Raw genomic sequence first — 15053 nt, 5'->3', positions numbered from 1 at the left:
ACACGTCCTGATGAAGAAACAAGTAGAGCTGAATGTCAGAGGTCAGTGGTTAAGTTATCAGTACTTTGTAGGTACTGTTTTCCATACAGAGAGAAATTTGATAAAAACATAAAAAAAACCCTAAATGTGAACAGAAGTTTGCTCTAATTTGGAAAACACAGCAGAATGGACCAACTGTAGTGTCTAGGCTTTATTAATCTTATTTATTTATTTTTTTGTATAATGCTTTTCTACTCTGAGCACTCAAAGCACTTACTGCATACAACATGTTTGCATTCATCCAGTCAGACCCATTCATACAAGCACTTCCATCTATAGCTAAGTGCTGTACTGTCCACCATTCCCACTCCAACGGTTTCATCAGAGAGCAACTTGGGGTACAACTTGCCCAAGGATACTTTGGCATGCAGCCCAGAGCAGTCATGAATAAAACCACCAACCTTCCGATTGGTAGGTGACCTACTCTACCTCCTGAGCCACAGACACCCCAAGTGTTACAACTGGGGACTGCTATAAATTTTATACCTCCTCCCTTTATGTTAGTCAGCTGCTGAGCTTAAAAATTGTTCTGCCCGAAGTGCTTTTAAATTCTGTTGTTATCGTGAACCTCACAACATGCAGCTCTTGTCATGAATAAAATCTTTATTTCAAACATATAGCAAATGTTAACAAAAACAAAAAAGTAACATGAAATAAAAAGCCATGATATTAGCATGATAAACAAACCATATCAAACTTCATAGACTGAAATCCTATAATTAAAAAAAATAATCACATAACATCCCCCATCTTGTGATAATTATGGACAATCTGCCTTTATTAGTTGGCTATGTACCACAGACATTCAAGGTAGCAGTAATTAAACCGCTACTTAAAAAGCTACACTTGACCCAGCTGTCTTAGCTAATTACAGTATTGGCCAATCGCCAACCTATAGGATGCATTGAATACGTTTTCATTGTTATGCAGATGATACTCAGCTTTACCTATCAATGAAGCCAGATGACACACATCAATTAGTTAAACTGCAGGAATGTCTTAAAGACATTAAGGCCTGGATGACCTCTAATTTCCTGCTTCTAAATTCAGATAAAACTGAAATTCTTGTTCTCAGCCCCACAAATCTTAGAAACATGGTGTCTAACCAGATACTTACTCTGGATGGCATTACTTTGGCCTCCAGTAACACTGTGAGAAATCTTGGAATCATTTTTGACATTTTTGGTGCTATACAAATAAAATGCAATTGAATTTCTAGATCTCTGTCCCCTGTTACCTTCTGTTCTTATCTGCTTCTTATCTCTACAACTACAAACCTACTGCTGTGTGTACAAACTCATGTTGTGTTTGTTGTCCTCTCAGTCTGTCAGGTGGAGGTGGAGGAGGGCGTGGAGTCTGTTCAACTGCCCTTCAAAACCACAGAAAATCTGCCTGAAGATATTAAAGTGGTTTGGTGGGACAGTAGTGATAGGAAGGTCCACGTGTACCCGATTCGCTCTAACTGGTCTGTAGAACAGGACTGGTTTTACAAAAACCGAACAGAAATGAACAAAGACCTGCTGAAAACTGGAGACCTCAGTCTGACCCTGAAACACCCCACAGGGAGAGACAGTAGAGAATACAGATGTAAAGTCTATGGCAAGATAAACAGATACAAAAAAGTATTGCTCAAAATCAAAGGTGAGTGTGTGTGTTTTCTCATTTTAATTCCTAAAGTATCTTGGAAGTTTTAAGTGCACTGCAGAGCATTGCAGAGCATTTTGAACTTGAACTGAAGTCTCTTGTGTAAGAATTTTATTTTCTTTTTGCTCTATTTACTTTGTTTTTTACTTTAAATTAAATTGATTTTTTTGATTAGAAGTATTTTCTTTAGGTCATGTTTATATTTCATTATAAGATGTTCTGAATTATTAAAGAGAGGGTATAGAATCACTGAGTTGAATATAAAACACTATTTCTTAGGAGGATTTAATATAAATTGAGTTCTACTAAGAGGAGGGTCCAACAATTTGTTTCTGTCTCATTCCTGAAGTTTTGAAGATGAAGATTGTTTATTCGTGTGTTCATCCAGGTTTGTACACCAAGCTACTAAATAAAAAAACCCCAGGCTTGTGCATTGTACTACAACACTCTCTGAAACTTAAGTTCTTTTTCTAACTTCACTTCACTATGGGAATCACCTTGATGCTACAAACTACAGAAGCTCAGATGACACCATATCTTTCTGTGACAGACCTGTTGAGCCATTCTCCGGGCCCCCGTCCCTCATACTAACACGGCTGATCAGCTCTGCCCTACTCATTCTCACTTTTTTCCCGTGAGAAACTACACTGAGCTCCCTCCCTATTGCTAGTACTAGGGTGGCTGTGGTTTGGTTGGTGGAGCGGGTCACCTACTAATCGGAAGTTTGGTTCGATTCCCAGCTGCTCCGGGCTGCATGCCAAAGTATCCTTGGGCAAGATACTGAACCCCAAGTTGCTCTCTGACGGAAGCCTTGGAGCGTGAATGTTAGACAATAAGCACTTAGCTTATATACTTATGGAAGTGCTTGTATGAATGGTAATGGGTGAATGCAAACATGTTGTATAAGCACTTTGAGTGCTCAATTAGAGTAGAAAAGCGCCATATAAAAACTACTCCATTTACCATTTACAAACAGGCTAACATGTTACGAGATACCCGGTGTAGCTCAGTCTCACCCCTTTCCAACAACCATGAACTGAAGGCCAACAGGCTGCATTCCACCTGTGCCGCGCCTCTATTTTGGGCAAGGACCCTTATCCAATGTGATAAACGTACTCAGACTTCTCTGGCGGACCCACAGGGGTGCCCCCACTGTGCTTTGATGTCATAGAAAGTCCTGGAAAGGAGGCTGAGAGTAGCAGTGGCTAACAGCCAGGACCCCTGCCTGTCAGCCACTAACGCTACGATTGATATCCATCAGCCACAAGCCACAGCAAACTGGGTGAACATTATGGAGGAAGTGCCCCGGGTTATGCCCCAGTCGTTTGAGGATAGTGATGCCAACTCCAACCTCCTCGACCTAGAGGACGTGGAGGAGTCGTCCCTGCTCCACTTTCCCTGCTCAGTAGTCCAGGTTCCCAAGTGGGGCTGAAGTTGTAACCCCAGTGGACAGCAACTTGTATGAGGTCTGCAAACAGGCTGCTGCCATGCAAGGCATCCCATGGCCAGCAGCCAAGGATGCTGAAGGAACAGAACATGACCTGTACACCATGTTCCAAATTATTATGCAAGTGATATTTTTCTCAGATTTTCCCAAATGGTCAATGCAAATGATGATCAGTATAATTTTTAAGTCATAAACCATTAGAGTATAAATCAAATTTTATTGAACAAATGGAGAACTAATGTGGATGAAATGCTCCGCTTACACGGAGACACCTGAGCTGCAGTTAAAACAAAACATCGAAGCAACAAATTTGTGTCGAGGATTTTTAATAATCAAATTGAGTTATTCGAGGAATCGTTGCAGCCCTAAAACTTGGAATAAATTTTCAGTTTATGTATCAAAATACATGAAAGTTGGTATTTACCTATCATGCTGGGATTTTTTGGTTGAATTGGAAGTCTGAAATTTTCATGTGATCTTCATGTTTTCTCTTACTTCTCCATGTGTTCATGCCCGTTGTCACTTCAATTTCTGTAGCCTGCGAAATCAAGTGCACGCACGACTGCAGGGAGATCATACATGCACATTGTGAATGAAACTGCCCGTGCGCTCTGGTAGATTGCAAATTGTGGTGAAATTGAAAATTGAGGCACAAGCAGTGATAATAGCAGCGATCTAGCCGGGGCGGAGTCTGCAAGGTGCGCTCCTGGGAGAAGGAAGAGGTGCACAATCTTTGTTGGATTTGAATCAGTACGTTTTTCATCCAATAAAAGCAAAGATGTTAACAAATAAACTGAACAACATTCTGGCAATTTAGTGACATTTCTACAGTTGCAGTCTCGACTGGTCTTGAAATTAAATCCCGAGTCCTCAATGTCCGAGACCGAGACAAGACTGAGACCATCAAAAAGACCGGTCTCGAGTACTACAACATTAGTTATTATTAATCTCTGTCTCTCCCCCCTCAGCAGATGACCCCCCCTCCCTGAGCCTGGTTCTGCTGCAGGTTTCTTCCTGTTAAAGGGAGTTTTTCCTTCCCACTGTCACCAAGTGTTGCTCATAGGGAGTCGTTATGAATGTTGGGTTTTCTCTGTATTATTGTAGGGTCTTAGAATATAAAGTACCTTGAGGTGACTGTTGTGATTTGGTGCTATGCAAATAATACTGAATTGAATTTGATTTTGGATATATTTCTTGTTAGCCAAGAGCAAGCTGTAAATATTTATTTTAAATTGTAAATTGTACATACTTAAACGCCTTGCAGCAGTTTAGTAGAAGTGAAAAGACAATTTTTTTTAAGTTTTTTTTTTCTTGTATATTAGTTAGGAGCCTAGGGCAGATAATTGTCATTTTATTGCTTTTTATTTTCTGTTAGGGAAGAATATGGAGCATTACAATTGTTCTGTGCTGCTGGGCCTTTTCTTGAGTGATTGGAGTTGAGAGTCAGACTTCAGGTTATGTCTCGGTTAGCCTTGGGCCAGGGACATAACAGTCTCTTTTCAGTCAAACAATGGAAACATTTCAGACTGGAACCAAACCTGTTTTCATTTCAAATATTTCACTTCGTCCAGTCAAAGAAAATGAGTGTGGCTGTGTCTGTACAGCTCATGTTGTGCTTTGTTGTCCTCTCAGTCCCCCAGCTGGTGGAGGTAGATTCAGAGGTGGAGTTTGTTCAGCTGCCCTGCATAACCACAGTTCATGTTCCTGAAGATGCTAAAGTAGAGTGGACAAACAGAGACAACAAGAAGGTCCACGTGTATCAGAATGGCTCTAACCAGCCTGAAGAACAGAACCAGTGTTACAGAGACCGGACAACGATAGGTGAAGACCTAATGAAAACTGGAGACCTTAGTCTGACCCTGCAGTACCCCACAGACTGGGACACTGACACCTACACCTGCACCGTCTACAGCAGGGAGAGATGCATCCTGGTGGAGAAAAAGGTTAAGCTGAAAGTTAGAGGTCAGTGCTGCAATGTGTGTTTGTGTGTCTGTGTAGTTGAAATCTGAGTTGCATGGGATGTTTTTGATGTTGATGTCATATCATATGTGGCCTGAAACGGAGTTGCAGTCTGACATGCCTGTCTACAGCTTCTCTCCTCCCACAGAAATGGAGTCGTAAGATTTACTTTTTCCCTTTACTGTGGCTCCTTGCATCATTTCACACAGACAGAGTGAAGTGTACTAAACAAAACACAAAAATGAGCAAGTAAAACTTTTACATACAAAATGTAATATCCTTACAAATATTCATCTTAATATAAACTAATCAGGTCTGACTATGAAATTACTGTATGCACTTAAGACATTGCCTCTCTGAAATTCTTCATGTGGATGGTTAGGATGAAAAAAAAAAGATTAGGAAAAAAACACAGATTAGCCTGCTTCCACGTGGTGACTAGGGGTGTGACAAAAAATAATATCTTGATATTTTCTGTAATTTTCTTGATAACGATAAACGATATTTTGCATTATTTAAAATGTGTTCGTACAAGAAGTGCAAGCTGGTAAAATATAAGATTTAAATCAGTGTTTTTGAGACATTAACTTATTTTTATTTTATTTTATTTAACCTTTATTTAACCAGGAAAAACACATTGAGATTAAAATCTCTTTTTCAAGTTTCCTGAGCATGAAAAATGTAAAGATCACTACTTGGCTGAACTATGAAGTACGTGGGTTTCTGATTATTGGCATTAGCTAGGAGTCAAACAACATCTAAAACTGGTCTACATAATGAGGGCCAGTGCTGGTTCTGTCATCTCAGTGGAGGGCCACTTGAACCTGAACTTGAACTTCTTAAGTAACAGTTAAAAGTACAGGCTCTGAAATGTACTCAAAGTAAGAAAGTAAAAGTAGCAGGTTGTATAAATGTTAAATTCAGTAAATGAATCTCAGTATCAGCTTTGATTCAGACTTCTTCTTCTATTCTAGTACATTGATGTAACCTGTAACTCTGACCATGAACACACCCTCTGTGCACCAACACAGACCTTTACTGTAAATACAGTACAGCAAGATGACCTGTTTTCATACAATCTTTGAATTACACAAAGTCAGCATACCTCAGTTTGCTTTACAGTCCTTACCTTTAAATCTAACCTCTCTTCTTCCTCTCCTGTCCTCTTTCTCCATCTCTGAGTGAACTTCTCTCTCTTTGCTCTCCCTGAAATACAGCAGCTCTGCTTTTAGCTCGCAGACACACTGTGTGACAAACTGCACACACTTTGTGTGTGTGCTGATGTTTGTTGAGCGTTTACAAACGTTGCATTTAAAATTACCTGCCACACGTTACTCCCTTTCATTTTGCTCCTCTTCAGTAATGCTAGCTAAGATGATGAAGTACCACAAGCACATCTTAGGGACATCTGCCCTTAGTTCTGCCCACTGTAACCCCTGATTATAGCACTATAAATAATACATAAATTATATGATTTTGCCTCTTTGTATGCAATAAGCCCCAGTGATGGAGGATATGTCAGTATGATTGTCTCTTATGTGTTATGTTCTGCTTTTTCGGCTCAGATCATTTGACGGCGCAGTGACCGGAGATGCACACTTTTCTCAGATGTGTTAAAAATGTAAGGTGTAGAAATTACAGATATTTGTGTAAAAGGAGTAAAATCAAAATGTAAAAACCTCTGACAGAGCAGATTAATGCATTATTTATTTAAGACAAAGTGTTTGCCAACAGAGCAATGTAGTCGAATAAACTCTTCTTTTCAGCGGATCCATCCATTCTCTTCCGCTTATCCAGGGCCGGGTCGCGGGGGCAGCAGCCTAAGCAGAGAAGCCCAGGCTTCCCTCTCCCCAGCCACCTCCTCCAGCTCATCCGGAGGGACCCCAAGGCGTTCCCAGGCCAGCCGAGAGATGTAATCTCTCCAGCGTGTCCTGGGTCTACCACGGGGCCTCCTCCCGGTGGGACATGCCGGAACACCTCACCCAAGAGGCACCCAAGAGGCATCCTAGTCAGATGCCCGAGCCACCTCACCTGGCTCCTTTCGATGTGGAGGAGAAGCGGCTCTACTCTGAGCCCGTCCCGAATTGTCACATTCCTCACCCTATCTCTAAGGGAGAGGCCAGCCACCCTTTCAAGGAAACTCATTTCTGCCGCTTGTATTCGCGATCTTTTTCTTTTTGTCAATACCCAGAGCTCGTGACCATACGAGCTTTGGGTATTGACATTGACCATAGGGTAGGAACGTAGACTGACCGGTAAATCGAGAGCTTTGCTTTTACACTCGGCTCTGTCTTTACCACGATCGACTGGTGCAGCGTCTGCATCACTGCAGGCACAGCCCTGATCTGTCTGTCGATCTCCCGCTCCCTTCTCCTGTCACTTGTGAAGACCCTGAGATACTTGAACTCCTCCACCTGGAGCAGGAACTCGTCTCTGAACCAGAGAGGGCACTCCACCCTTTTCTGGCTGAGGACCATCATCTCAGACTTAAAGGTGCTGATTCTCATGTCGGCCGCTTCAGACTCAGCTGCGAACCATTCCACTGCAAGCTGGAGGCCACCACCTGATTAAGCCAACAGGACTGCATCATCTGCAAAAAAGCAGAGATGAGACTCTGAGGCCACCAAGGAAGAAGCCTTCTGCCACCTGGCTATGCCTAGAAATTCTGTCCATAAAAATTATGAACAGACTCGGTGATAAAGGGCAGCCCTGACGGAGTCCGACACCTGCAGGAAACAAATCCGACTTATTACCGGCTATACGGACCAAGCTCTCACTGCGGTTGTACAGAGACTGAATGGCCCACAACAACAGGCCAGACACTCCATACTCCCGCAGGCCTTCCCACAGGATACCCTCAGGGACACAGTCGAATGCCTTCTCCAAGTCCACAAAACACATGTAGACTGGTTTGGCAAACTCCCACGCACACTCGAATATCCTCTAGAGGATAAAGAGCTGGTCCAGCGTTCCACAACCAGGATGAAAACCGCATTGTTCCTCTTGGATCTGAGGTTTGATTAACGGGCGGGGCCCTTCTTTCCAGCACCCTGGCACAGACCTTACTGGAGTAAGACCTTACCTGAGGAGTGTGATCCCCCAAATGTTGGAGCACACCCTCCGGTCTCCCTTCTTAAAGATGGGGACCACCACCCTGGTCTGCCAATCCAATGGCACTGCCCCAGATCTCCGCGTGATGTTGCAGAGGCGTGTCAACCAAGACAGCGCTACAACATCCAGAGCCTTTAGGAACTCAGGGTGAATTTCGTCCACCCCAGGGGCCCTCAACCCCGGTGATGGGCAAGTCATCCCCCTCATCCCCAGACTCTGCTTCCACTGCAGAAGGCATGTCAGTGGGATTCAGGAGGTCTTCGAAGTATTCCTTCCACCATCCTCTTGGGGTGGCTGTTGCTCAGGAGGCAGAGCAGGTCACCTACCAATCGGAAGGTTGGCGGTTCGATTCCTGGCTGCTCCGGGCCGCGTGCCCGGAGCAATCTTAGATTAGACACAAATGGAAGTGCTTGTATGAATGGGTAACATGTGGTATAAGCGCTTTGAGTGCTCAGTCAGAGTAGAAAAACACTGTATAAGAACTAGTCCATTTACCGTCCGACTATAGCCTCAGTTGAAGTCAGCAGTACCCCACCTGCACTATAGACCATGTGAGTGGAGCACTGCTTTCCCCTCCTGAGTCACCTGACGGTTTGCCAAAATTGCTTTGATGCCATCTGAAAATCATTTTCCATAGCCTCACTAAACTCCTCCCACACCCCAGTTTTTGCTTCAGCCACTGCCTGAGTCATGTTCCGCTTGGCCTTCCAATATCTATCAGCTGCCTCCGCAGTCCCACAGGCTAACCAAGCCTGAAAATTTCTGCCAGAGGTGGGAGTTGAAGATCTCATGGACTAGGGCTTCTGCCATGCGTTCCCAGTGCACTCTCAGAACACGTTTAGGTGTGCCAGGTCTGTCCAGCATCTTCCCCCACCGCCTGATCCAACTCACCACCAGGTGGTGATCAGCTGACAGCTCAGCTCCTCTCTTCACGCGAATGTCCAGAACATACAGCCACATATCTGGAAATACGATTACAAAATCAATCATTGACCTGCGACCTAGGGTATCCTGGTGCCATGTGCACTTATGGACATCCTTATGTTCGAACATGGTGTTTGTTATAGACAAACTGTGGTTTGCACAGAAGTCCAATAACAAAACACCATTCGGGTTCAGATCAGGCAGGTTGTTCCTCCCAATCACGCCCCTCCTCTCTCTCCCTGTCATTGCCCACATGAGCATTGAAGTCTCCCAGCAAGACGATGGAGTCGCTGGATGGAGCACTCTCCAGCACCCCACCCAGCGACTCCAAAAAGGGTGGGTACACTGAACCGTCATTTGGCGCATTAGCGCAAACAACAGTCAGGACCCATTCCCTGGCCCGAAGGCACAGGGAAACAACCCTTTTGTCCACCAGTGAAAACTGATGTATAGGCAGCAAGCTGGGGGGGATATGAGAATACCCACCCCAGCTCACCGCCTCTCACCGAGGGCAACTCCAGACTGAAAGAGTCCAGCCCCTTTTCAGGAGACTGGTTCCGCAACCCAGGTCATGCGTTGAGGTGAGCCCAACTATATCTAGCTGGTATCTCTCAACCTCACGCAGTAGTTCAGGCTCCTTCCCCACCAGAGAGGTGACATTCTGTGTCCCAGTAGCCAGTCTCGATAGCCGGGGATCGGTTCACCAGGGCCTCCCCTCTTGGCCACCGGCCGACACACACTGCACCTGATCTCTACAATGCCTCCTGTGGGTGGTGTGCCTACAGGAGGGTGGGCCCATGTCATCTCTTTGGGCTGCGCTCGGCTAGGCACATGGGCTAATGCCACCAGACGCTCTCCCTTGAGTTCCCTCCCCATGCCTGGCTCCATGGTGGTGCCGCGGTAACCCTATCCCAGACTGGGTAAACACTTCCCTTGTTGGTATTTCCATAAGGGGTCTTCTGAACTGCTCTTTGTGTGGACCCTCACCCAGGACCAATTTGCCATGGGAGACCCTACCAGGGTGACAAGCCCCGGGACAACATAGCTCCTGGGATCACTGGGACGCACAAACCCCTCCACCACGATAAGGTGGCGATTCACGGAGGAGCTTTTCACTAGATAAATACAACAAAATAATGGATATGATATGCATAAAAACTGTGATAGTTTTCTAAATATAATTACACAATGGATTCACATTTATTATCTTATGAAGCTACATCAGCAGCATCCTTGTAATATCCTCTCTGCCTGACTTGGATGGGTCTGCCTCACTTCTATCCCCGGTGTTGTTAAATATAAATGGTAAAGGGTCAGCCTTTGGAATGTGTTCTGCCACTCTGGCCAAATGTGGGTGATGTAGAGCTACATTTGGTGTTGGGATGTCTGATCAATTGTCAAGTATGTCGTTGCACTCAATGAGTGGTGGGAGAGGGATTGTGACCTTCCCATTGAGTGACTCAACCACAAAGTCTTAAGCCCTGCGGCCAGATGTTTCAATTGTACAAGAACATGTTCTTAGGTAATAAGGGCAAGGTTTATCTTTGACATTGAACAGCTTGAAAAAACAAGACCTTGCTAGCAATCTGTTACTTTTGTCACATTCATAGCATTGATAGCTTTGTCTGGTTGATCCTTGGGATATATCTTTGCAAGGCAAATCTTAAAACATGAGCAGCTGACTTGTCCTGCACCACACACTGCAGTGCAGCTATAGTTGCACTGTCAAATCTTTCTCCCTACCCTCCATCATGTGGTGGGCTTGAGGTGTGGGCCCAGATGCATCGTAGAGTTGTGATTATGCAATCACATTCCATAAATTTGACTACAGTTATGCAGTTCTTGGCCAAATGAGTGGTTGAGCTGCAACATTTGAAGTAGATTCCTCTTTCTTTTAGAAAGATATTGCTATCCTCCAGCTTCTTGGCTCTAAACACTCTGCACCACTTGGGCCACAGGTGGGAAGTAACGAAGTACAAATACTTCATTACTGTACTTAAGTACATTTTTCAGGTATCTCTTTTTTACTTGAGTATTTATTTTTCTGACTACTTTTTACTTTTACTGCCTACATTTTTACACAAGTCTCTGTACTTTCTACTTCTTACATTTTCAAACAGACTCGTTACTTTTTAACACGTCAGAGAGAAGTTTGCATTTCCATCAAACATCAAACGATCTGAGCCTAAACGGAGGAATAATAACATATAAGAGACAATCGTACTGGCGTATCCTCCATCACTGGGACTTACTACGTACAAAGGGATTAATTACGCAAACCCATATAATTAATGTCTCATTTATAGCGCTATAATCAGGGGTCACAGCGGGCCAGACCGAGTCCACAAGTTGTGCTTGCGGCACATAAACAGCTTAGCTAGCGCTACTGAAGAGGAGCGAAAGTAAAGGGAGTAACGTGTGGCAGGTAAATGCAACGTTTCTAAATGCTCAAAAAAAATCAGCACACACACAAAGTGTGTGCAGTTTGTCACACAGTGTGTCTGCTAGCTAAAAGAAGAGCTGCTGTATTTCAGGGAGAGCAAAGAGAGAGAAGTTCACTCAGAGATGGAGAAAGAGGACAGGAGAGGAAGAAGAGAGGTTAGATTTAAAGGGAAGGACTGGAAAACAAACTGAAGTATGCTGACTTTGTGTAATTCAAAGATTGTATGAAAATACTGCAGTTTAGTGTGTAATAAACAGGTCAGCTTGTTGTACTGTATTTACAGTAAAGCTCTGTGTTGGTGCACAAAGGCTGTGTTGATGGTCAGAGTTACAGGTTACATCAGTGCAGCAGAGATGAGTTTGAATCAAAGCTGCTGATGCTGAGATTCATTCACTGAATCCAACATTTCTACATCCTGTATGCTGTCAGTGTAGGGGATGGAGATCAGCTCAGAGAGCTGTGAAATACTGGGTTACATCTTTGTGAGTTCAGTTCATCCACACAGAGCAGTAAACCTCAGAGCAGCAGCAGCAGGTCAGCTGATCACAGCCTGCACACCAACATCATTTACTGCAGCTACAATAGAAAGTTGTGATTCTTCTCCCCATGCAGAGCCACTACAGCTGATCTTAGTGTTCCTCCACCTTCTGAATCCCACTGTAACCCCTGAGTATCCTCATGTCTGTGTTTAGGTGGAGGCACAGTCACCCTCTACTATGGAGGACACAGAGAATAGAGCTGTGTTTAAATTCACTTTAACAGTTTGTGTCCTACAGAACAGGTTCAAGCTGAGTACCTTTACTTAAGTACAGAAATTGAACCAGTATCACTCCCCTTTCTTCAACTTTCAGCTCACAACCCCACCACCATTACATCCACTGATATTCCCAAACAGGCCAATACCCAGCCCCCTGGCTCTAATCTGTCCCTCACAACGACTCAGTTGAGAAATGAGCTCAGAAAGATTAAAGCAAGGAAAACTCCGGGTCCAGATGAAATCACTGCCCAGCAGAGGTGGCCAAAGTACTGACATTCTGTACTTAAGTAGAAGTACAAGTACTTGTGTTAAAAACTACTCTGGTAAAAGTTGAAGTACTGGTTCAACTTCTGTACTCAAGTAAAAGTAAAAAAGTACAGGCTCTGAAATCTACTCAAAGTAAGAAAGTAAAAGTATCTCCTTGGAGGACGTTTCTACCTCTTTCTTCCATCTTTCTCCATCTGAGTGAAGTTATCGCTCATTCTTTGCTCTCCCTTAAAATACAGCAGCTGTTCTTTTAGCTCGCAGACACACTGTGTGACAAACTGCTCACACTTTTTTGTCCTTTACTGTTTCTGTCATTTATTTTCCTCACCGTTCCAGCGTGCAGCCTAAAGCGCAACCTCCTCTTGCTTATTCCAGTCACCGAGTGAGCGTTGCAGGAGCCTCTCCCTCTACCGTGTGGGGTGTCTGCCCCCCCCCCCCCCCCCCCCCCCCGCCCCCACCGTGTTGTTGTGACTTCCAAGAAAAAAAAAATGCTCACAATCAGGAGCCGGCTCCGCACAGACCACAAATGCAAACGTTTCTCAAATGCATTAAACCTAAAGTAACGAGCTTGTTTTGAAAATGTAGGAAGTAGAAAGTACAGATACTTGTGTAAAAATGTAGGGAGTAAAAGTAAAAACTGGTCAGAAAAATAAACATACCTGAAAAATCTACTTAAGTACAGTAACAAAGTATTTGTACTTCATTACTTCCCACCTCCTCAAGTCCTGCGCAGACCAGCTATGAGGGGTAGTTGGACACATGTTCAACTTGAGCTTGAAGCTAGCTAAAGTACCACAGCTGTGGAAAACATCTTGTGTGGTACCTATACCTAAAACTCAGCATCCAAAGGACCTAAACAGCTACAGACCAGTGTCACTGACTTCACACCTGATGAAGACACTGGAGAGGTTAGTTCTTAAACACCTTCACCCTCTGCTGAACTCATTTATAGACCACTTCAGTTTGCCTGTCAGCCTGGGGTTGGGTGGATGATGCTGTTATCCATCTCCTGGACAGAGCTCTGCATCACCTGGAGAAGCCAGAGAGCACTACAAGAATCACGTTTTTTGATTTTTCCCAGTGCTTTCAATACCATTCTGCTGAGTCTCCTGAGGGACAAACTGGAATATGTTGGAGTCGGTTGTCTCTTGTCAAACTGGATTCTGGACTACCTAGCCAACCGAGCACGTATGTGAGGGCAGGGGCTGTGTGTCTGATGCTGTGGTCAGCAGCACAGGAGCCCCTCAAGGAACAGTCCTGGCTCCATTCCTTTTCACCCTGTACACTGACTTTAGGTAGAGCTCAGTCATGTCATCTCCAGAAGTTCTCAATGAAGAGAAGCCAGTATGGGAGAAATATGCTCTCTCTCTCTAGTCCCTTTAACCATGTCTGTCCATCTTCCAACCTGTCCACTTTCACTCAGTATATGACTTGCAACACCAGAGACAATAAAATATTGGACCTGTTTTATGCCAATGCAAAGGAGGCCAAGAATGATGAGGACAGCGAGTACAGAGGACTGATCTCAGTCTTTGTGGATTGGTGTTTGAACAATCACCTCCAGATTAATGCGAGGAAGACCAAAGAACTGGTGGTGGACTTCCGCAGGGGCAGACATCCTCCTACATCGGTGAACATCCAGGGAACACACATTGAGAGAGCGGACCTTTACAAATACCTAGGTGTTCACATAAATAACAAACTGGACTGGACTGATTATATTGGGACTGACTATACTGTGGCACTGTACAAGGAAGGCCAAAGTAGACTTCACCTACTCAGGAGACTGAGGTCATTTGGAGTAGAGAGGAACTCCTAAGAACTATTTATGACTCAGTGGTGGCATCAGCCATTTTATATGGAGTTGTCTGCTGGGGTACCAGCATCACGACAGCAGACAGGAAGAGACTGAACAAACTCATAAAGAGGGATGGCTCTGTCTTGGGTTTCACTTAGACCCTGTGCAATTCAAGTCAAGTCAAGTTTATTTATAAAGCACATTTAAAACAACGATGTTGACCAAAGTGCTGTACAACATCTATAACCCCAAGGACTATACTAAATAAAAAATAAAATTAAAATTAAAACATTAAAAAAACAATAAATAACATAAAACAACTAAAAACATTTAAAACAAGTACCATAAAATACCATAAATCAATCCTCTAAAAGGAGGTAGCACTGCAGCCAAATGCCAAGGAAAAGAAATGTGTTTTTAATAGAGATTTAAATGTGTGTATCGTCTGAGCTGTGCGTATATGGAGAGGTAGATCGTTCCATAGCTTTGGTGCTGCTGCTGCAAAAGCTCGATCACCTCTCTGTTTTAGTCTAGTTTTAGGCCTCTGTAAGAGCAGCTGGTTAGATGACCTCAGAGCTCTTACAGGGGTGTGACAGTGAAGCAGCTCAGACAGATACAAAGGTGCCAGTCCGTTTAAGGCTTTAAAAGTAAGCAATAAAATCTT

The 15053-nt window shown here is 43.9% G+C and overlaps 1 protein-coding gene across 1 annotated transcript in view; it reads left to right on the top strand.

Moving 5' to 3' along the window:
* The window catches only part of LOC115776942 (uncharacterized), a 65126-nt gene extending 50716 nt beyond the window's left edge, over positions 1-14410 (top strand). The window contains exons 6-9 of the mRNA XM_030724740.1: positions 1363-1680; positions 4763-5092; positions 13432-13499; positions 14015-14410. Coding sequence (XP_030580600.1) covers positions 1363-1680; positions 4763-5092; positions 13432-13499; positions 14015-14410 — 1112 coding nt within the window. The remainder of the gene's footprint in view (positions 1-1362; positions 1681-4762; positions 5093-13431; positions 13500-14014) is intronic.
* The last annotated feature ends 643 nt before the right edge of the window (positions 14411-15053 follow it).

Source organism: Archocentrus centrarchus, unplaced genomic scaffold (genome assembly GCF_007364275.1).
Source record: "Archocentrus centrarchus isolate MPI-CPG fArcCen1 unplaced genomic scaffold, fArcCen1 scaffold_41_ctg1, whole genome shotgun sequence".
Lineage (NCBI taxonomy): Eukaryota > Metazoa > Chordata > Actinopteri > Cichliformes > Cichlidae > Archocentrus > Archocentrus centrarchus.
Note: the sequence above shows the minus strand (reverse complement) of the source record. Positions and strands in the feature narration are given on the sequence as shown.